Source organism: Takifugu flavidus, chromosome 2, assembly GCF_003711565.1.
Source record: "Takifugu flavidus isolate HTHZ2018 chromosome 2, ASM371156v2, whole genome shotgun sequence".
NCBI lineage: Eukaryota > Metazoa > Chordata > Actinopteri > Tetraodontiformes > Tetraodontidae > Takifugu > Takifugu flavidus.
In genome coordinates this window covers 3,680,026-3,702,667 of record NC_079521.1, presented here as the reverse complement: position 1 = coordinate 3,702,667, position 22,642 = coordinate 3,680,026, and the positions used below count along the sequence as shown (strand labels likewise).

General features: G+C 43.0%; 2 protein-coding genes and 1 long non-coding RNA gene across 6 annotated transcripts; 2 read left to right on the top strand and 1 right to left on the bottom strand.

Annotated features, from left to right (window-relative positions):
• Positions 1 to 217: 217 nt before the first annotated feature.
• LOC130516787 (aminopeptidase Ey-like) lies at positions 218 to 10,955 on the top strand. Of its 4 annotated transcripts, none has more exons than XM_057018032.1 (22): positions 218 to 615; positions 2,164 to 2,215; positions 3,405 to 4,115; positions 4,480 to 4,622; positions 4,777 to 4,916; positions 5,284 to 5,410; positions 5,508 to 5,662; positions 5,764 to 5,877; positions 6,077 to 6,220; positions 6,470 to 6,535; positions 6,608 to 6,673; positions 7,924 to 8,096; positions 8,198 to 8,274; positions 8,353 to 8,486; positions 8,560 to 8,615; positions 8,687 to 8,834; positions 9,161 to 9,252; positions 9,347 to 9,457; positions 9,543 to 9,710; positions 9,779 to 9,919; positions 10,122 to 10,203; positions 10,333 to 10,955. In XM_057018032.1, the coding sequence occupies exons 3-22, from the start codon at positions 3,508 to 3,510 to the stop codon at positions 10,486 to 10,488; spliced, it is 2,901 nt and encodes a 966-aa protein (XP_056874012.1). In that variant the 5' UTR covers positions 218 to 615; positions 2,164 to 2,215; positions 3,405 to 3,507; the 3' UTR covers positions 10,489 to 10,955. The 4 variants fall into 4 exon arrangements, with proteins under 4 accessions (XP_056874012.1, XP_056874023.1, XP_056874043.1 ...); XM_057018043.1 differs by having other exon boundaries at positions 2,127 to 2,215; XM_057018063.1 differs by lacking the exon at positions 218 to 615 and adding an exon at positions 963 to 2,125 and having other exon boundaries at positions 2,162 to 2,215.
• Positions 10,956 to 12,391: 1,436 nt separating this feature from the next.
• LOC130521863 (uncharacterized) lies at positions 12,392 to 16,463 on the top strand. The gene is made up of 3 exons (XR_008949474.1): positions 12,392 to 12,612; positions 12,874 to 13,040; positions 16,325 to 16,463. It is a non-coding gene; the product is annotated as an uncharacterized LOC130521863 (long non-coding RNA).
• LOC130521862 (mesoderm posterior protein 1-like) lies at positions 16,316 to 17,481 on the bottom strand. The gene is made up of 2 exons (XM_057025694.1): positions 16,533 to 17,481; positions 16,316 to 16,437 (listed from the first exon to the last, which is right to left on the bottom strand). Exons 1-2 carry the CDS (start codon positions 17,262 to 17,264, stop codon positions 16,384 to 16,386), a joined length of 786 nt encoding a protein of 261 aa, XP_056881674.1. The 5' UTR covers positions 17,265 to 17,481; the 3' UTR covers positions 16,316 to 16,383.
• Positions 17,482 to 22,642: the final 5,161 nt, after the last annotated feature.

Genomic DNA, 22,642 nt, shown 5'->3' with positions numbered 1-22,642 from the left:
GTCTGGCTTGAATTATTTTTGTGGAATCTTGTGTGGTTTGTTTTTCTTACACTTGCTGATAACGTCATTAATCTTTTGACCAAATGCTAAAAAATATTTGCCAAAGCTTCTAATACTGAAGTAAAAAAAAAAAATACTTCAAAAGGGTATTAATTGTGTATAAAGATTCATTTATTATTCTCTATCTCACATGTTTATGACAAGGTGGGAAGAGCCTTACTTTTTTTTTTAACCTATAAGCCCAGGTTCATTTTATCTAGCTGGTAAATCTGACTTCATTTAATACAAAAAGAGCTGAGCGAGCAGGATGATGGTGAATATTTAGATGTAGATGTTCCATTGTGTTGTTGCAGATGTTTTTAGACACTGGTGGCACAGCTGACTGTAGATAATAAGCACATTTTAGGGGAAGGAAAGCTGCAGTTTTGGAAAAACAAATGTGGCCAAGAAGAGTTACATTCTAACGCCTACAAGCTCCTCCCTACTGGGAAAAAGGTTGTCTATGAGGAAGATTGGTGTGTATGTATGTTTGTGTCTTTGTGGTGTTAGCTGTGTTTGCTGAGTGGCATCCTGACACCTTTCTGCATCATCATCTTGGTAAAACATCTGATAGAGGTGAGGAAGAAAGGCTGCATGTTCAGTGGACCAGAACGGTTCTGACTGGCTGAGTGATGGAGCTCATTTTCACAGGGTTGAAGGTTTAAACGGCTGCGACAAGAATATTTTGCTTTAAAAGTACACGTGCCACTTTGAAACTGAAGGTTTACTGCACTGGAAAAGAACACCCGGTTGCTTTTTTTAGATGCTAGCTTTTTTTTTTTTTAAGAATTCTTTATTTTGCTGTACAGACTCATTTGTTTTCCTTGAGAGAATTGTTTGTTTTTCAGAACAGACTTGTTTGTTCTTTTAACCGCCCTTATTTGTTTCTCTGGACTTACTTATCTAGTCTTCTAAACAACCTTGTTTATTCTTTTTAAACAACTTTGTTTATTCTTCTGAACAACCTTGTTTATTCTTCTGAACAAACTTGTTTATTCTTCTGAACAAACTTTCTAGACTAAATTAGTTGGTTTTTTAGGTATACTTGTTTGTCTTTCTGGATGAAGTTGCTTTTTTTGGGGTGGGGCTTGTTTGTTTTCTGGAAATAAATGTTTGGTTTTCTGGAGATTATTGTTTCTTTATGGGTAGACTTGTTTATTTTTCTGGATCCAAATGTTTATATTTTCTGGAAAAACTTAAAGATGATTGTGTTCTTGTTTGTAAATCTGGAGCGAATTGTTTGTTTTTCCTCGATCCAACTGTTTGTTTTTTGGACAGACTTGTTTCTGGATAGACATGGCTGTTTTTCTGGATATAATTGCTTGTTTTTCAAGAGAGACTTGTGTGTCTATCCAGATAAGTGTTTTCTGGTTAGACATGTTTGTTTTTCTGGATCTGATTGTTTAGCTTTCTGGGCAGACTTGTTTATGGTTTCAGGCTCCTGAGCAGGAACAGAGCCAACAGGAAGTGCCTGTTTTTCACAAGAAAAGCATGAAACAGTTCAAAGCTTCTGCAAGTTTTTGTCCATCAGTGTATAAATCGAGCCATAATTTAGCCTGTAAAAACATCCATGTGATGAGTTACTGTATGTGGCCTCTGGCTCAGTCCAAATGTAATTAACCGCCCATGAAGAGTTTGTGGTTACGTTCACGGAAGTCTGCGAGTGCTGGCAAAAACTCCCATTTCATCCAGTCCACAGGGGTCCTCATCAGAATTCCGCTATATTTCCCCAAATCCTTCAGGGATGCCATATAGATTACAGCAGTTATCTAAATGCATGTTATTACTGCTGGCTGGAGGTCCATCTGAACTGTAGCTCTCAGGAAGCGAAGGATGGGAGTCTAACTATGAGATCATGCTTTGTAAATGTAAGGTTTGAGCTCTAAAGGCTTTGGGGAGTTTCGGGGTCTTTGGAACAGCTGTAAGAACAGCTGCAATATGTTCTTTAGTGTCATGCTCTGTAGAACCTTAACGACAGCATAAAGGTACCAGAAACACTAAAGGGAAGCCAGATAGGTCGGATCTGCCCAACCTGGTTGATGGTTTGTTCCCCAGTGACAACTTAGAACTCCAGCTTTTTTTCCCAGTGCGCCTGCAGCTGATGTTCTGAAGTTCCGTGCAGAGTTTTTGGGTTCTCCTCCGATGCCAAATACTCATCTGGGTCAACAGAGACAAGGTAAGAGAACAAACTTAACCTGCTGTTTTCATGCTGCCGTGTTGAAATTGTTAAATACTCCTGTTAGTGGAATCTCAGGGATGAATACAAACATTTGGAGCTTTATTAAGTTGATCGTCCAGAACAATGTAACATACAGCAGGACCATGTAGCAGGAACACGTGTGTATCTACTCGTTTGTGCCTCAGCTCCACCAACCATCCGTCTACAGCTCAAAAGGCTCATATATTTATGCTCCTATGTAGCATGTGTGAGTAAAATATATTTTCTACTAGGAGTGAAAGCAAGTTTCTAACAAATGTGTGCATATAAAAACATAGTCTGATTCTTGAAAGTTCTCATTTCCTGTCATGTCTTAATATTTTTGTATAATCTCAGGAATTTTTCCGGTAATCCACACATTTCTGATTAAAGAGAGAGAGAGAGAGAGATTGTACATTAATACACCAAATACACATGTACGTCTAAACCTGTAAATACAAAGTTGAAACTGTTTCACATGCATGTTGCTTTCAAACTTTAATCTTAAAAAACAAAGAAAAACATTCAAATTTTTAATAAGATGTTTATGAATACATGATAAATAACTACACTAAAGCTCAGTCTGTAGGAGAAGGCTCAGAAAGGAGGGTTCTTGGTGGTGTTCTGGTAGCAGTAGGAGGACCCCCAAATGCTGACATAGAGCCCTGCGATGAGCTGGTGACCCATTCAGAGGTGTGCCTATGCAGCTGGGGAAGACTCCAGGAGCCTCCCTGTGATCCTGAAAGGGATAAAGAGAAGAAAAAAGGAGCATATCTGTATTAACGCATCTTTTATTTAGGTCCTTAGCCTAAGATCGCTGTTAACCCCTGACCCTGACCTGAACCCAGGTCAAACCTGAGACCTTAAACACACCTTTCAAGTTGTGAAGACCAGATATGTCCCCCACTTCGCAAAAATGTCCTCACTTTGCTTGTAAGATCTGTAGTTTGGTCCTCACTTTACACTCACCCATAAAACCAGAACACCCACACACACATGCACACGCATAGATATGAGCTGCTCAGATGTATTTGCATGATCACGCACAGGAGGAGTCTGGCCAATCGGCCGTGTTTTCTTTGTTGCTCTTCAGGTGTAAAGCTCACACCTCGGGCAGAGTTCTGTCTCGTTCCGAGGACTTTTTGAACTGGCTGTTTTGTCATTTCAGCTGGTTTACCCACCCAGAATCTCAACTTTGGACGGGGCCTGAGAGACAGGGTATAATTTGCAACTTCTGTCCAGCCTGTGTCTTCTTCCTCTGGAGGTGAGCCATGAAGAAGGGCTTCTACATCAGTAAGGCGGAGGCAGCAGCCTGCCTGGTCGCAGCCACTGCTGCTGTGGCCATCATCATCACCCTGTCTGCAGTTTACTCTCAGGAGAAGTCTAAGAATCAGGCAGCCCACTTCACCACTACTGGACCCAGTGTTACTGCCACCTCAGAACCAACCACGATACCCTCCATGCTGAAGGAGCCCTGGCAGCGCTTCAGACTCCCAGACTCCCTTTCTCCCATCTCCTATAATGTGACCTTGTGGCCCCGCTTAAAGCCCAATGATGACAACATGTATATATTTACCGGAAACTCCACGGTGGTCTTCAAATGTGTGAAGGAGACAGACCTCATCCTGATCCACAGCAACAGACTGAACTTCACTATCTTTGAAGGACACCATGCTGTGCTGAGGGGCCTCGATGGAGCCCCCACGCCCAGTCTGAGCAAAACATGGCTGGAGGTTCCCACCCAGTACCTGGTGGTCCAGCTCAACGGCCCACTGTCGGTTGGTCACAGATATGAGCTCTACACCATGTTTGTTGGAGAGCTGGCAGATGACCTGGCAGGCTTCTACAGGAGTGAATACACCATAGATGGAGAGCAAAAGTAGGATTCTTTTCATTTTACCTAAATATTTCTCTGAACTTGTCTTAGCTTCAGTAACAGAGTGTCACATAGATGCAGAGCTCACTTCACATAATTCAGCTGTCTGGTGGGCTGAGCTAAACACTGGGTCAGGACACGGATCGCCCGGTCTCATTCCACTGCTGTTTGCATTCATCTTTCTCATTACTCCTCATATGTTTGTGCTGATGATTCTTCCTGTTCCACCCACTGATTAATCACAGATTTGTTGCTTAAAATATGCAGAAGGCGCCGCACAGCTTATAAAACTATTGTTTTAAAAAAAGGTGATTTAGGTGTTTCTCAGAACATTTGATTTTTTAAAGAATATGTTGCCTTTTGTCAGAGTTTTGGCCGTAAGCCAAATGCAGGCCACTGATGCCAGGAAGACATTTCCATGCTTTGATGAGCCCGCCATGAAAGCTGTCTTTCACGTCACCCTCATACACCCCCCCGGGACTGTGGCCCTGTCCAACTCCATGAACTACGGTCCGTTTTTCACTGCTGTTGCTGACACTGATGTGTAACATGTTCCACATTTATGTACGAACTCAGCTGCCTTTCATGACTTTCTGATTTGTTAGCCTTTATTACTAGTGAATATGACAGACCCATGCTCAAGTCTCCTGTGTCTTCCTCACAGAGCCTGTTAACATCACCATGGATGGCCAAGATCTGCTGAAGACAAGCTATGAACCAACAAAGGTCATGTCAACCTACTTGCTGGCCTTTGCTGTGTGTGATTTTGGATTCAGAGAGACCGAACTGGCTGATAACACACTGGTAATAAAAAGATGCCAACCAGAATGGAGATTTTTCTTTTAAACATTAAGTTGTGTACGTTATCTATATGTGGCATTCATAAATGCAGAATTTGTAGCAAGCTGCAGCAGCCCAGTGTTGTGCTGAGATGCCACACCATGCTTTAATTCACTTAGGAGTGAAATGTAGTGTCAGTGTTTTTAAATGGTTTTCAGAACTCATTTGTTTAAGCGTGCTGATGAGTTCTCCTTGGAAGCACCCAGATTGATGTGCATTTATTATAAAGTCCACCAGAAGTTCCCCTGCTTTTGGTTCAAGTGTTATTATAGTGCCCCCTGCTGGGCTATCCGACACACGTTCTGGTTCATAAAGCACCATCTGTGTCCAGATCAGGGTGTGGGCTCGTAAGAAGGCCATAGAGTCAGGCCACGGAGATTACGCCTTGGAGAAGACTGGGCCCATACTGGCGTTCCTTGAGGATCACTACAACTCCTCCTACCCCCTGTCAAAATCAGGTTAAAACCACACTCACACTAAACGCAGAATACATATGATGTCAGATGATATGATAACAGAGATAAAAACTTGTAAATGATTTTATTCTCATTTCAGATCAGATAGCTATTCCTGATTTCAGGGCTGGTGCCATGGAAAACTGGGGTCTGATCATGTACAGCGAGCCTGCTCTTTTATATAACCCTGCTACCTCGTCCATTGAAGACAAGAAGTGGGTGGTGTCGGTCATCTCTCATGAGCTCGCACATATGGTATCAAATCTAATGTCCAATCCTTCAGAACTCATAGCTTTAATAAGAATTCTATTGTCCTTGGAGATGTGTTGAGAGTAAACTGGAAGTGTGTCTGTTAGTGGTTTGGGAACCTGGTAACCATGAGGTGGTGGAATGACCTGTGGCTCAACGAGGGCTTCGCGACCTATATCTCTTATTTCGGTAGCAACTACACTGAACCAAAATGGGGTCTGGTGAGTTCATTTCTGTTTTATTCTAGCTAATAATGTATTTCAAGGCTGTAAGCAAAGCCTGGGCCACAGCTGGTACATGCACATCTACAACAGGTCCAAGCATGTAGCATTAATGTAACTGTAACTATGGGATCATCAAGGTCCCCAGTCCTCTAGAACCTGGACTTGTGGTCTACATGATGACTTTATGTCATTCTAGCCAGATTTAATAGTTCTGAGAGAGATCATCAATGTGATGGGTGTGGACGCTTTGGCCTCCTCTCATCCTCTCTCATGTAAAGAAGAGAACATCGTGACGCCAGATGACATCAGATACTTGTTTGACTCCATTACGTACAGCAAGGTGAGTCGTAGTCTTTAATCAGTTGCCTTCAACATCCCCTGATGACCCCAGTAGGGTCTCTTTACGCTGAGATTGCTGCAGAGGTCTTTGAATCAAACCTCGCACATCTTTATCTTGACTGTATCAAATCTAAACCAGGCTTCTGAAGAATCCAGGATGGCTATTGCTACACTAATTTTCAATGAATTTATATACCATCTGTACACTGTAGATGATCTCAGAGTCTTCTGTTTGTGTGAATGATCCTAGGGTGCTGCAGTCCTCAGGATGCTCTCTGATTTCATCACCGAGGACGCTTTCTCCAAAGGACTCAATGTGCGTACAGCAGCTATGATCTGAGTTGGTAGAAGTCTCACGCTTCACCAAAATCTCCTTTTCTCTCCTCAGACATACCTAAAGGAGTTTCAGTATAACAGCACCATCTACACAGACCTGTGGAAGCATCTGCAGATGGTAAAATACCATATTAAGTTTTATTTCACCTTTATTTTAACAGGTAGGTAGCTTCTCAATTACAATGACGACCTGGGACACGCACAAGGGAATCAACATGCATGAGAGTCAACTAGGGACTGCTGCAGTTTCTGTTTAAACTGTTTGAAGTGATGGAAATAGCTCAAATTTTAAGGGAGTGTTGGAGGGAATTCCAGTCACTTGCTGCGACAAAAATAAAGGAATTGTAGAACAGGATTTTGAGTAGTTGTCACTGGATGTCAGGTTTAGGGGAGGTAGTGAGGGAGTATTGACTCACTAGTACAGTCTTATGAACATGTGATGAAGTCTTCTGGTGTGGAGGGGCCAGCAGATAAGTTCACAAGTTCATCACAATGGTGGGTTAAATAGGCCACACCAGAGGTGGTGGAGCCCACCCAGTCCATTGAGTGTGAAAGAGGCCTTATTACGGTAAAGGAACCCTAATGTGACCTTAACTTTGCTCTGCAGGTTATTAATGAAAAGAAAGCTGGCTTTCCAACCAGAGATCTTATTAGACAAACGCTTGTTCTAAGTCATCAAGTGATAGTTTTCCAAACAAATAGCATACGTTTGGTCTTTGACTTGAGACACGGATGAAGGTGGTGAAAAGAGATTCTCGATAAAAGTGAGGCGGTATTGGAGGGTGGGTGTGGCAGAGTGGAATAAAGGGCCAGATGAGTAGACGATGGTATCATCAGCATAAAGGTGTAACTGGGATGCACTGATAGCCTTGGCCACATAATTTATGGAGACGGTTTTGGACCCAAGATGGAACACTGAACGACACCTTGGATCTGACACAACGTTTTCTAACTTCAGTTACTGTACACAGTTATTGAAATAGCTGCCAAACATTTGCTGCAACTTTTGGACAGGTCAATGCTCATGAGTCCATGTGAGACGATGTTGTGGTCTACTAAATCCAAGTCCTAGGCCAGATAAAATGCATCCATGCAAACCTGTTAATTGCTTTCATTATTTTTGATTTTCTTTTAATATTCTGGATATCAACTTGCAGTATTCAGTGATTTGAATAGCATTTATTTAAAGCTGCGAATCACACAGATCTTCAGACTGGGTCTAAATCCTCCTGTTATCCACTAGTAATTTCAGTTTGATCTCCAACAGCAGCGTGAGTAAGTAAAAAGCAGTGTGACGGCAGCAGCTGACAGCCAGCTGTCAGCAAAAAGAGAACTGCTGATCCATCATGACAATCTAAATTTCCCCAGGCAGTTGAGAAAGCTGGCGTAAAGCTGCCCTATTCTGTGGATGTGATCATGAACCGCTGGATCCTGCAGATGGGATTCCCTGTGGTCACCTTCAACACCCAGAATGGAACCATCAGCCAGCAGCACTTCCGGTTGGATGCAGATTCAGCCACGGTGACGCCATCAGAGTTCAAGTAAAAAAGTCATTTAATCTGACAGTAGTGACAAATTCTGATCATATACACACTTAGATGTCTCTGTTGCTGTGTTATATATGACCGGGTGGATACTGCAGTTATACCTGGTTTGTCCCTATAAAATGGAGTAAAAATGGCGGTGCTGAACAGCAGTTCTGGCTCCTCGATAAAGAAAGTAAGATGTACCTCATGTTTGAGTTAAGAGCATTGCAATGGATGGAACACGTGTGTGAAAATGTGTGCCATGTTTCAGAGACAAATCCTGACATGGTGCTTGACACCAATGACTGGATGTTGGCCAACATCAACATGAAGGGCTTCTACAGGGTCAACTATGACTCTGATAACTGGGAACGTCTGCTCGCAAGGCTGGCCTCCAACCCTGAGGTACAAACAGTGTCCAGACACCATGCTGAGGTTGTCTGGTGTGTTCCTTCAGTGAAAAAACATCTCTTTTCAGGATATTCCATTGATTAACCGTGTACAAATCATCGACGATGCCTTCAACCTTGCACGGTCAGGCCTCCTAAGACTGCTGTCAGATATGAAGAAAGTCAACAACGTCTCATTCTGCGTGATCCTTTCAGGGCAAAGATAGTGAACATTACTCTGGCTCTGAGAACAACCAAGTTCCTGGATAAAGAATTTGAATTCATGCCCTGGCAGACGGCACGTAGCAACTTGGACTACATCTTGCTCATGTTTGACCGCAGTGAAGTGTACGGACCCATTCTGGTTTGTAAAAAAAAGTCACATTTTTTACTCAAAACAGGTTGAAAGTAGTCAGTAATCAGAAAGTAATCTCTCTGCATCATGACAGAAAAGATCTGAAATCAGATCCAAATGATTAAAGACTTACAGATTTTGGATTAACCAACTTTATAAAGAGTTGGTGCCTGTTGAATACCGGTAGATCGAGTGTGATCTGAGAAACTCAGCTGAAAAGTTGAGGTCGAGATCATGTGACTGACGCGTTCCCTTAGATTGGTCTAAAAGCACTGATGCCCTGTCAACTTTGTAGCATATTGCAATGTTCTGTACTGCGTATTTTTGTCCTCAAGGCTTATCTGAAGAGAAAGGTGACTCCTCTCTTTAATTACTTCAAAAACGTCACTGCCAACTGGACAAAGAACCCAGAGAAACTCACCGACCTGTAAGAGTATCCAGATACTTTTCTCTTCTCGAGCAGTTTTCCTCTTGAGCACCCCCAAGATGGTCCCTAATGTTCCTCTGACGTTCCTCTGCAGGTACAACCAAGAGAACGCCATCTCGTTAGCTTGCATCGCTGGAGTAAAAGGCTGTAAAGATATGACCACTGGATTGTTCAGAGAGTGGATGAAAAACCCCGATAATAACACGTATTCAATACGCTACTTTTGTGCCTCTGTCTTTTGTCATTCCTTTTGCACCTTTTGTCATTAAACTGGTTATCAATGGTTCCAGGATCAGTCCCAACCTGAAGTCCATAGTCTACTGTAATGCGATTGCATCAGGAGGAGTAGAGGAGTGGGACTTTGCTTGGTCCATGTTCAAGAATGCCTCCCTGGCTTCAGAGGCAGATAAACTCCTGCACGCCATGTCCTGCACTAAGACGCCCTGGCTGCTCAACAGGTCAGTGGTGCTGGTCTCCAGCAGGATCATCACATATGGCCTTTGTCCTCATGGTGTTTGTGTTTTAGGTACTTGCAGTACAGTCTGGACCCAGACAAAATCCGCAAGCAGGACACCATCTCCACCATTAATTTAATTAGTAATAACGTCGTGGGTCAGCCCCTGGCATGGAACTTTGTTCAAGCCAATTTGGAAGACATGATCACATAGTGAGTGTCTCTGACATGTTTGAGTTCAGTACTACGATGCTAGTTAACAGTTTTTTCAGGTTCTGCTGAAATTTTCCATCTTTTAGATGACAAAGCAATAAATTTTGCATATGCAACAAATATGATGTTTGCATTTAGCTTGCAGACAAAATCTGTCAGTCAATGTGCAAAGTCTGACATTCTTCTCTGCTTCATTCTTCAGTTGTGACGGTGGGCTGTTTTCAATGGCTGGACTGATTAGTGGTCTAACCAGACGATTCTCCACCGAGTTTGAGTACAAGCAGGTAACCAGTGATTCAGTTGAAAGTTTGGAAATATTAGCTTTTTACATAGAAAAAATGAATAAATTATTTTATTAACCCGAAAAATATTTGCTGAGTAAGTAAAATGTTTTCCCCCTTCACCCCACCCAGTTACTGCAGTTCAAAGAAGACAAAGCAGAGCTGCTGGGTGTGGCGGCATCGTCCGTGGAAGAGTCGCTGGAGAGAATTAAGACCAATATGAACTGGGTCGACCTGAACAAAGAACAGGTGTTGGAATGGTTTAGCACTGAAGTTTCTTCAGGTTAACATGCTCACACAACTGAGAGCTGATCCATATTTATCATCAGAAATATTAGGATGACTCTGAAGTCTAATATGTAAAGCTTTTATACACTGCTTGGCAAAAAAAAAGTCATGACAAAACAAAGAAGTCACACACTAATATTTCATCGGACCGCATTTAGCTTTAACAACAGCACGCCTTCGTTGTGGCAATGTCACAGAGTCACAGGATGTGTCTCTTCACATGGTTGTTTAAGAAATGAGAAACTACTCATCAACATCATTTGAGGTTAGTTAACTTGTTGGCAGCTGTAAGACCTTTTTTTGGCCAGGCAGTGTATCAGCAGGCGATTTAATACGATTAGGCAATTTTAAAAAATCTTTTATATATGGAAAAATACAATATATTTTAATAATATACAACATATTATTGTAATGTTTTATCTGTGATTATTGCTTTAACAATAAAGATTGGAGTTTTATATACACTACCATGTATCATGCCACCTGCTGAAATTAAGAAAGCTAAATTATAATAATTTTACAATACATCCCCAGGTTCTCTTTCAAATCAAATCAAATAAATCTTTTTTTTTATATAGCGTCTGTTACAATCAAAATTGTCTCTAGGCGCTTTACAGAATCCCAGGGCCTGACCTCCACAAACAACAGTGGCAAGGAAAAACTCCCTTTTAACAGGAAGAAACCTTGAGCAGGACCAGGCTCATGTAGGGGGACCCTCCTGCTGATGGCCGGCTGGGTAGAGAGAGAGGAGAAGGGGGGAGTGCAGGCAGAGGATAGAATAGGTTGAGATCATCGAAATACATTAATTATACAAGCTGCTGGTATAAGAGTAGAGCGGGTCAGCAGGGTCGGAGGTCAGCAGGCCAGCATACAGTTATAAAGGTGGCTAGACCTGTTGATGGATACAGAGAGAGAGATTGAGAGGTCGTCAGGTTGAAACTGGATCTGTTATGCTGGAGGAGTTAGTAGAAGGATTGAATGTTTGCCACTGAAGTCTAGTAGAGCCCAATTTAGGACGCTGCAGATTCTTCAGACCCAGAGAAGAAAATTGTTTCTGTTTTCCCTTGCAGACGATGACAAAGCTCGTAGATTGTCGATTGTAGACAGTCTGGAAAAGTGTCAGTTATTGTAAATCACGCAGCTGCAGGCAGGGCTGGACTAGGGTGACCACGTCCAAACCAGCAAAGACAAGGTTGTGCACAAATCTCTAGAGGCTACTTTTATCATGTATGTCTAAATGAATAAAATAAGTCCTGCAATAATTTCCTATGTTGCGCATTTGCACACGTTGAGCCTACAATGTTCACACTATCTGAAGTGCTGCTCAAGCTCTCCCTGCTGACTCCCATCGCTCCTCCTCCCTCTGTTACTGTTGCACATTAAAGCTGTGCACTGCTCCTGCACTTGATGTCGAGGCCCTGCACCTGCTGCAGCTGTCGAACTTGTGGTGGCAAACGCGTGATTGGCACATTTTTGATGCGTCCACTTGTAGGCTTTTGAGCCCTTTTTCTCTCAGCTTCCCAGCGCCCCCTTGCGTTTCGGTGGTTCATTATCTATTTCCACAGACGGACACGAACTTCCAGTGGGCAGAGTGCGCTATTAATTGTTCAAGCATGTATTCAAGAGCAGAGCCAATATACAACATTACGTAAATATTAACGCTATACCACGTGATTATTAACCATCTGTAATGCACAGAGCAAAATATACACGGTCGCTTCCTTGTTGGTTTGCGACAGGCGCATGCGCAGTACTATAAAGTAGAACTTCACGGTCAAAGTAGGAGGGGGTGAGGGCGGGACGAAACATTTTATTGGACAAGCCTGATGTCCTTCAAGAAAATGAGCCAATGTGCCGCGTTTCATCTCATTAAAATTATTACGTTTGACATTAAATTATGACAGTCCCGGCCCAAAAATGTGCGTCGGCCCGCAGGATGGCCAGATGGCCTGTACGTGTCTGACTGCAGGCCTCCATGGCAATTGTTTCTCTGCGATTTCGTGCTGCCAGTTCCGTTCAACCCGGATCTAGCCCTGCTTCAGCTGTCACTCCTCTCAGCAGGGGTCTTTCCTCCGAATAGGACGTGTTGCCTTTAACGCTTCGTCATCCTGCTGCACTGTTTGTGTAAGGAAATGGAGGCCAAATCAACATATACTTCATTTGTTAGTCTTGTGAAAAGAAATGATCAATGCCAATGCAGCAGTTTAAATCTTCATAAATTCTTTTATTTCAGCCACATATTGAAATGTCATAAATATAACGATCTATATACACACAGACACACAGTACACATGCATGTTTTGTTAAAAATAACAAACATCTGTTAATATTGATAAGATTCATTGCTGCAATGAATAAGGTGAGTGGATTTATGTTGTCTCCTAGCAGTGTCCAGGGAATGCACAGGCCTGCTGCTGCTGCTGCTGCTGTGGAAACCAATACTGATCACTGGTGAAACTGGGGCAAACCTGTTGAAACAGACAGATTCTGGTTAGAAACTCTGACAAGAAGCAACATGAAAACAACGTTTACTTGGATTATGCTTTTAGAAGGTGACGTCAACATACCTGATATGAGGGTTGCAGGTGAGTGCTGGTCATGAGGCTACAGTCCTGGCTGGATGGCTGAATGTGGCTCAGGGTTTTGGGCTGCTCAGTAAATCCCAAGGAACATTTCTGCTCCAGAGCCTCCTCGGTAAGGCCCAGCTGGCTCGACAGGTAGGCTATGTAGCGGATGGTGAGGCGTAGGGTCTCAATCTTGGTCAGAGTCTGACCGGCTGGTGCCACTGATGGTGGCAGGTACGTCCTAAGGTGATGCAGGGCCTTGGTCAGATCCCTCATCCTCAACTTTTCCCTCTCACTGGCTGTCTGGCGCTTCTTGCCTGGATACCTTGACCTGGACCTCTTGGTGTCAGAGCTGGAGGGTCTGCTTGACTGCAGGGTCTGAGGCTCAGAGGTCAGAGGTGCAGCTGGGCTGCTGAAGAGGAACCCGTCCAGAGGACATTGCTCAGGTTCAGCAGCTTGGAGGGATGTGGGAGAGAAGCTGAAGGAGTCCACAGAAGATGTGGGAGACAGGCTACTACTGGCACTGAAGTATCCTGGGTCCATAGCTGGATCAGAAACCATGTGGTCATACGACTTGTCCAGCAGGGACTCACAATCGAAGAGCAATGAAGTGTCCTGGAGCTGGAACGGAGAGCAGTGGGAAACCTCCATAGCTACTGTTGCAGTCGTAGTCGGTGTTGGAGCTGGTAAGGCAGGACGGGACAATGAGGAGGACCAAGGAGGCTTCTCCATATATTCGGTGTGAGGTGTGAGTTTGCACCTCCGGCTTCCGCCTCTGGCCTCGAGAAGCTCCAGGAACAAGACTGACACCTAAACCAGGGGGTCTCATGGGAACCAGGACAGCTCCTGGACAAGGTGTGACACAGCAGCTCATACAAGTGAATTCCAACTGAATGCAGCCTGCTGTTGCCTGGGAACACGACCCTGTCAGCCCTAGGTCTGGACCCGGGTCATTTCAGTGTGTGTCTGATGACCAGAAAGCCTCAGTGACAGAATACTTACATTTTAAACATAAATGTCTGATTGAACGAATGTCTCAGGTTTTAGTTGAGCAGAGAGGTCACGGTTATTGCTGGTTCAGGAGGCTGCAGAAGTGTGCCGGGGCAGCTGGGAGGTGTCGTGACCTTACACCTCCTCCTGTTTGGACAGCAGTCCATCCCTGGCCTGGGAAGTTTGAACACTACAATCCTTTTTATTTTAATGCTTTCAAATTTGTGCCATTTCATCAAACAACTGCAACCACATGATGTATTTTCCATCGTTGGTATTGGAATCATCCCGAATGTTCCTTCAGTCATATGTGATAGTGAGGATCCCCACTCAGCATCGCAATGGTAATGTCCAGGGACAGGATTTATTTCACTGGCAGGATGGAGCGCGCTTCCATTTTGAAATAAAAATTAAGGGTAATCAAATTATCACTGACATTTCATCAGATCCGTATTGTCAGGTGTGGACTGTGGGGCTGAGTCTTCTGCAGGGTTCCCACAAACTGTCGCGTCACATTTGACTCCTGACGTGCAGCCGCAGAGTTGGAAGTGTGAAGTGTCCTCTTACAGCTTCTGTTCTTAAGCATTCCCAAAGCAGGGAAGAAATTTCCTTTCCATCTTAGACGGCATTGTTATACAGCTTGGATCTGTCTCTCTCTCTCTCTCTTTCTCTCTCACAACCACACACACGTATCCTCTAGTTAGAAATGATGAAATTTTGTCTCACTTTGCCCCTGACGGACAAAAGTTTAACAGAATTCTTTGATTGTTGCTGTGATGATTTAGAATTAAATTGCCTCTCAAAACATCAATGTACCTGAAAATTTAGAAAACATGCAACTGAAATGTTCATACAAATCAACCTTTGTTGATTTGTACCAGTTGACTTTTTATTGATCATTTCTTTCCCTCTGGGCTGATGACAGAGAGGATCTATTTTGTGTTAATCCACATTAGCTTTGACCATGTTTACTCACATGTAATGAGTGAATAATCAGCACAGCAGTGCTAACCCTTTCATCCCAACACTTTCAGCCTGGAGACTTTATTAGCTTTTCTGTGATTAAAGACTTAAGTCAGTATATTAGGCTTTCTGTTAGCATTTCAAATGAAGTGCATGTCTGTGGCAAACTAAACACTCGGGACTAATTCTCCAGCCCACCATGCAGATCCTCTCCCCTCTATGAATATTAAAGCCCTTTCTGATGCCTCTGGTCGGTAATTAGGGCTGTAGGTGAGAAGAGGAAGGGCTGAGTCTAGACTTAGCGGTGCCAAGGGTCTTCCATGTTTGCAGAGCCCCATTAACAAAGATACACTAAATAAACTAGATAACCTCTGCCAATGGCTGACCCCTGCACCAAGTTCACGTACCTATTTTCTCCTGGGAAGTGCTTTGGAGCCCAACAGAAATCAGACATAAACCTACCATAACCCCCCCATACCATAACCCCCCTCTATGTGAGCACAGAAATGTTCAGTTACATGAGTACGTTACATGAGGTGGAAATATTACTCCTTCCAAGCCACCTGAAGGGCAGCATGAAGCAAAAATCTAATTCTGGGCCTTTCAATCAATTACATGCAGTGTTGCTCATTTCTGTAGCATTTGTATCTATTTTTTTTAACTCTTTTATAAAGGAAGCATGCTGAAAAAATCACTTTGGCAAAAGTAAAGTTACAAGTTTTTAGGTATCTTGTGTAAATGCAATTTTTGTATTAACATAATTTGCTGACAATACATACAGATTTAGGTAATGCTACAAAATATGCACTCTATTCATAAAACATCAGTGATTCTGCCAATTATCCAACCCAAAACATTTTTAATGTATTTCTAACATCACAATAATTGGATTACCGGTACAACAGAAATCAACAAGTTACCATAAGACAGCTATCCCATTAACGATACTAATACTATACATGGTGTGCTGTCAGGATTCCTTTGTGACCAGCAGGTGGCACACACACACAAACACAAACACACACACACACACACACACACACACACACACACACACACACACACACACACACACACACTGCTGCATCAAGGCCCACATCAGCTTGTCAAAAACTAAATGTGAATACTAATAAGTGATACATCAGCAGAGAGATTTTAAAGAAGAGAAAACCTGAGATGTGATTTTAATATTTTATTATAAATAGTGGTATAAAGAGTACAAAAATACAGTCTTATATTTACAGGCAACATTTCGCAGTAGTAAAATAAATAAAATGTAGAAAAAGCTTTACAGTTTTAATAAATTACATGTTTCACAGTGAGGCAGCGAGAATAAACGTGGTTGTGTGATGAAGATGGTGCAGAGGTGTTGGCGTGTTCAACCCCAGTACTCTCTGGGAACTAACGGCATGCAGAAGTCTGTGCTGCACACCTGTTTAAAGAGAACCAGAACATATGGTCAGTACACTTCTTTTTTCCAAAGATAAACGTCACTTATTGTAGGAATGCTAAAAAGTGAACCTTTACCTGGCAGGATGGTTGTGTGGCTGTTGGTGTGTGCGGGATGGCGTCCACGCTCATGTCTTCTAGAGGAGCGACAGTGTACTGATTCACTCCAAAACTATAGGTCCCAGAATGGAATGCAGTGTTCTGGCTGGGACAGTGGGAGGAGAACAGGGGCTGGTCCAGGCCCTGGTTCTGGTTCTGCAACTGGACCTCCTGGCCAATTGCAGAACTGTGCTGGAAGTAGCTGAGAATGTCTGGTGAGGAGCTGTCAGTGGCTGACGCGTGTCTCTGCTCCCTCCTCTGAAACAGCACCTCCTCGTTGAGGCCTAGTTGGGCTGAAAGGTGGGAGATGTAGCGGATGGTGAGACGCAGTGTCTCTATTTTAGTCAGATTCTGTCCAGCTGGGACCACAGATGGTGGCAGGTAGGACCTCAGGTGATGCAGAGCCTTGGTCAGATCTCTCATTCTCAGCTTCTCCTTTTCACTGGCGCTCTCTCGCTGTTTGCTTCTGATCCGAGTGGGTTTGCCTGCCCTCCGGCCTCGTCTTGACAAAGAGCAGGGTGAGGACTTGAATGTCCTGGTCGCCTTCGGAGGAGTGGACTCTGGCAGCTGCTGGTAGGAAGGAGACAGGCTGGAGTCCATAGAGGGAACAGGGGACAGGGTCTCTGGTGAAGACATGCTGGAGATGTCCGAATCAGAACACCACTGGAACTGCAGACCGCAGTTGTGCAGTGGGACCGAGGAGGTATCCATAATGTGAGGAGAGACTTGCTGGAAAGATTGGGAAGCTGTGACTGCTCCTCGGATCTGCTGCACTGGTTTATATGTCCAGACCAGGCAAGCAGAGGTGTGAAGTGACACCTCCACAGATTCTCACAAACCATCAGTCTGTCACAGTCTCTCTCCCTCCCTCTATCTCCCTCTCTCCATCTCTCTCTCTCTCAGTATACACCAGTGCCTCTCTTCCCTGTATGGGAAAACTTGAGCGACAGGAGTGGAAGTGTGAATTTTGACTCCTGTTCGAACCAATAAACAATTTTTTTCTTTGTTGGTTCTCATGTCAGCCAGAAAAAGCAACCGCAGATGCATTTTGCACATGTGAAAGGAGCTAGATTTGTTTTGGAAGAGTTGCTTTCTCTCACCAACAACACTAGACAACAAACTGGACAGAGAGAGGGGTGTCGAAACACTGATGTCATCTTTGTAAAGCACAGTTAGGTATCATAGTTGTTTTGTTGAATGTCTGATGAACTAGCAGTGCTGCATGTCTGCATTGTTTTAAAGATGCTGTGATACCGGAACATTTGATTGAAATGAGGAAAAAGGGTTTGCGGAATGAACATGGTTGGATTCTAACCTATAAACAAATCTACGAAACAAGAGTGTCAAGAAGGTCTTAATCTACCAAAGAACCTGGTCTTTGAGTTAGAATGAAACAAGCTCTTCTGTGAGGAATTGCTTTTGCAGCTCCACTTTTGTGGTCACAGGCGCTACTTCCACACACTTCTACCACTCACAGACAATAATACATTTGGAAATTTGGAATGATGGAATGATCACCATGGATCTCAGAAGGCTCCTTCTTCTTCTCCTCCTTCCCCACCTGTTCTCAGGTCAGCCTTGACCCAAACACCAGTGTGGTCTACCATTAATAGCACTTAATCCTACCTTTCTCACCAGAATGATCAGTCTGGAGCCATATTAATGAGGCTGCATGGACTGTATCATCACCCATTTCTTGCAGCTGCAGCTCTTCTCGCATGCTCTCAACTATGGGTCAAATTGCCCAATAGATATGGCAAACTCATTAAATGTATACATATAAAATGGAGCCTAATCACCTGCATTTTCTGGTCAAAGCAGAGGTGTAATGGTTTCACACTGATGAGAACTGATGATTCTGGAGGTGTCACTTCACACCTCAATGTGAGAACCAGGACTACTGGAAAACTCATTTTCCCCTCAGTGCTGCATTAAAGCCTATACTATGTTGTGTACATTTATTGATATGCATATGCTGCTATAATATGAGATACAAATATCTTACTCTACCCTTCAAATTTGAGTCATCGTGAAATAAAAAGATGATCTACGATGCAAGCCACTTTAACAGCTCCTTCCATGCGTCTCAGCACAGCCTTCCCTACATTAACTTTATCACCATAATGCGTCTGATTTTCTCTGTTTGAGCAACAGAAACAGCAGCTCTCCATAGTTGGCCCAGAGCTTTTATTATCCCTGCTGGAGAACTGGCCCGCAGCTCTGCAGATATCTAAAAATGACTCAGTGGAATTATGAAGCTGCCTGGTGTTCAAAGGGGCTGTTTTTCAGATTAATGTGGTGTTTAATCAATTTAAGATGAAATACAGCCTGTAAATAAACTGTTGGTGAGAACCAAAGTGTCAGGCTGGGGGCACACTGAACTGGGGCTGAACCCACACTGGAGCCACGTTGTCCTGAACAAGGTGAGGTTGTGGGAGCCAGGCTGGGAGTTTGGCACCTCCGGGTGGAGTTACGCCCACAGCAAGCTCCAGGCTGGGCTGTCTGCCACCTGCCTGTCCATCAACCCCACCATGACCCCCAGGAAAACCACCAGGACGTCATTTCATGGATTCCTGTGGGGAAGTTCTGCTGGCATCAGAGTTAAAAAGAGATAATAACATGAACCTTTAAAGAAAGAAGAGTTGAAGTTGAGGGAATGTGGACCGTATTCAAGGACTTTTGGTTTTAGTTTAGATTTTCTGTTATGTTTGAGAAACCAAAGAATCTGATGATGTTCCCAGCGTGATCCATTTGGAATCCTTTCATAAGTGGTTTAAGGGAAAAGAATTTATGCTCATCTTAGCCCGCATTCCTTTTATTATTCATTTATGACTCAGTGTGAATTGATCAATGGTTTACTGAACGTTTGAAAAAGCTTTCGTCTGCGCTTCCCGTCTGAGTTGCTGTGTGCAGAGAGCACGCAGACGATCCTCTTTTACAATAATCAGCATGACTTCTGAAGCTTTTGGCTCCTCTGGGCTGAGGAATTTGCACAAACCCAAAGAGCAGAGGATTAATCTGTAAATGCTGTGGTTGTAGACAAAGATAGTTACCAGTTAATTAAAGAAAAGAAATCAGCAACCCGTGAGGGACCCCACAAGAGCTCAGAGATTTTCTTATATGAAAGTCCTGTGGATAAAATGCTGGCTGGCTCACGCAGTCACTAGCTCCCAACTCAATTTATACCATTTCCTTTGATAAGGAAAGAGTCGGGTCACTCAAGAGTCACAGTGGCTTACACTCAGAAGTGGTTCATAAAGGCAATACAAAAGGGGAATAAAAATACGGCCGGTACCTAAACACATCTTAAAATCTACTAACTGTATCTTCAAGTAGTAGCGTGCTTAAATACTGACCACAGTTTAAAGTTTTATTAAGCTGATCTAATGGTTGTAAAATACAAAGATGTGATGCAACAGTGTTGGGTGCTGAAGGCTGGATTACATTTTTGGGTGGTGGATTTTGTTGGCGAAGAGAGAGAGGGGGGGGGGGCAGCTGAGGGGGACACATTCTGCACCTAAGGTGTGAAACACAGCTACAACATGAGGGGTCAGCCTGAGTAGGACAGTAAATATTCCGCTAATTGTAAGAGGTTGACCTTTGCAGGATCCAGCATAAATCCGCCGAACAACCAAACAGTATCTGTTAAATTCATTGAAACTGTCAATACAGGATATAGAAACATTTTCTTATTGGTTATCATATTCTGGATTAATCGACACATCCTGTGAAGAAATAGCCTCCACATCACCAGTTTAACCCTTGTGTAATGTTCATATTGTTGTTACTCAGCCAGCATTTGTGCGTTGCATTTTGTGGCTTTTAATGCCTCACATCAAACACTTTTATGTTAAAATACTGAACAGATGTTTACCTTATCCCAATTACAAGCAGTATAAACAATATATATGTTAATATTTGCCCTTAACTTTGTTAGTCACATTTATAACTTATTAAAACATAAAAAGAAAATCAATCATTAAAATCAAGATATGAGTGGAACAAATTTACAAGTGAAGCAAGGTTTTTCAAAACTACTGACTTACTATTTCTTTGAACTTGAAATTTAACCCATTCAGGTGCACATCAAAATGAGAGGTGATATATGTTTTTCACAGAAAATAAGCCCAAGTCAGTGGGTCTCAGTTTGAAAAATAATTAATTTTATCATTTTTCTTTAATAAAAAGTGAAAACGGGTCCACAGCCCCAAACACCACACAAGGGTTAAACAAATCAGCCAGAGATGATGTGTCTGCTGTCCTGTAGTCTTGACCCGCCGTTGGACAGATGAGCAGAGGGTCTGTTCACACCTCAGGAAGAGTAAATACACCCTCCCACCAACGGTGCTACTCACACATGTGTGCTGCCATGTTTTTACAAGCTCTCCGATCTCTCCAACACACACGCACACACACAACGACACACACACACGCACATGCACACACACACACTTCTTGTTCTTGTGTTTATCAATGGGCACATTTTTTAGAGTAGATTGAGATGCTCCAAACCAAATTTCATTGTTATTTATAATGCTGTTATTGTGATACTGATAATAAACTAAAGTATAAAAGTATGAAGAATTGGTCGCTAAATGCACGCTTGAGCGGTCCTGGCTGACAAGTCAAGCACTGAAATAATGCAGCTGGTGACATGTTGAAATAGTAGAATGGTGCATGGTGGCTATGCAGGAGCCAGGAGGGGTATACACTAGCAAAGAGGGGTATATTCTATCCTGGAAGGGTATAGACTGACCCTGGAGGGGTATAGGTAGGCATGGAGTGGTATAGTCTGGCCTGGTCAGGGTATAGACTGGGCCAGAGGGGTATATGCTGGTCTTCGAGGGGTATATTCTGGCCTGGGCCAAACTAAACCTGGGTTTATCTGGGCAGGGGTTCATTTAGCCTGCTACACCCAAACATGTTAGCCAACTGTGCTAATTACTGCAGAAGCACACTCTTAAATTTGAATTATTTTATGATCAAATAGAGACAAGTACAGAAAATTCTATTAAAAAAATATATTTTTATGATGTAGAAATAATAAATATTATAGACACATTTAAGGAATGTTCAAATTAAAAAAATCAGGATATTCATTATTTTTTATGTTATACTATAAAGTTCCCAGGTTGATCCAGATGGTCAACGCGATTATTGTCTCATCAGTCCTGACATAGATCACATGAGCACAGTGTTATATTGCCATGGCCCTCAGGTTTCTCCTCAAGCAGGCCTCTGCACAATCCTTGGATGGATTCACATTTTTTTGATACGAGGACATTACAGAATAGCATTAAAACATTCATTCTAAGTATCCATCCTTTCATAACCATAATCCTAAATCTGACCCTTTCAGTAGTGTCCTGCCTGAATCATACAGCTCTTAATGCCATTATGATGGCAGGAAATAAACCAGCCCCTAACATTCCCTAACATTAACCCTAACCCACAAAGAGCAACCAGCAACAATGAACGAATTACAGCTAATTTTTGGAAAGTTGCAGAAAAACATCCTCCCCTGGTGAATGACTGTTCAGCGTGGTGAAAATGGCTTTTTAAGTATATCTGCACCTGAATCCTTGAATCCTTCCCTGCCAGCCATTGTCATGGTGAACAAGCATATGTTAAATCCATTAAAAATATATTTACTGCAGTTAAATACATATAGTAATATATATTAGTATCTTCAGCAGCTGTGGGGCTCATTCATGTTCTTTCACTGAATCAAGGGTGTGAGGACCCCAGGGGCCAGTCTTTGACCCTGGCAACATGGGACGGCTGGGTTCTGATTGTGATAAAAGCTCTCACACCAACATGAAGCAGTGCTGCCAAGACATTGTAATGGAGACATCTAATAAATGTCTATTGACTATCACTGAGTTTGGGGTAGCAGCCAGTTCGGGGTAGCAGAGAAGGTCTCAACCCTCAACCTGGGGTCCCAACCATAAACCAGCACTACACCGGCTGCTATCCCTGACTGAGGAAACAATAAAACAGATATCAGTGATGGAAGCCAGCAATTGCAATTGTGTGGGAGATTATTCTTTTACTCATATGTGAATCTGCTCAGAATAAAATGTGAGATC

What these genes read in the sequence shown, in the direction of transcription:
- LOC130516787 (XM_057018032.1), top strand. Translation starts at nt 3,508, where the DNA reads ATGAAGAAGGGCTTCTACATCAGTAAGGCGGAGGCAGCAGCCTGCCTG. An exon ending in CTCATGAGCTCGCACATATG is followed by an intron (nt 5,663 to 5,763) that starts GTATCAAATCTA and finishes TGTGTCTGTTAG; the next exon opens with TGGTTTGGGAACCTGGTAAC. An exon ending in CTGAACCAAAATGGGGTCTG is followed by an intron (nt 5,878 to 6,076) that starts GTGAGTTCATTT and finishes ATGTCATTCTAG; the next exon opens with CCAGATTTAATAGTTCTGAG.
- LOC130521862 (XM_057025694.1), bottom strand. Translation starts at nt 17,264, where the DNA reads ATGGATACCTCCTCGGTCCCACTGCACAACTGCGGTCTGCAGTTCCAG. An exon ending in CCACACAACCATCCTGCCAG is followed by an intron (nt 16,438 to 16,532) that starts GTAAAGGTTCAC and finishes CTCTTTAAACAG; the next exon opens with GTGTGCAGCACAGACTTCTG.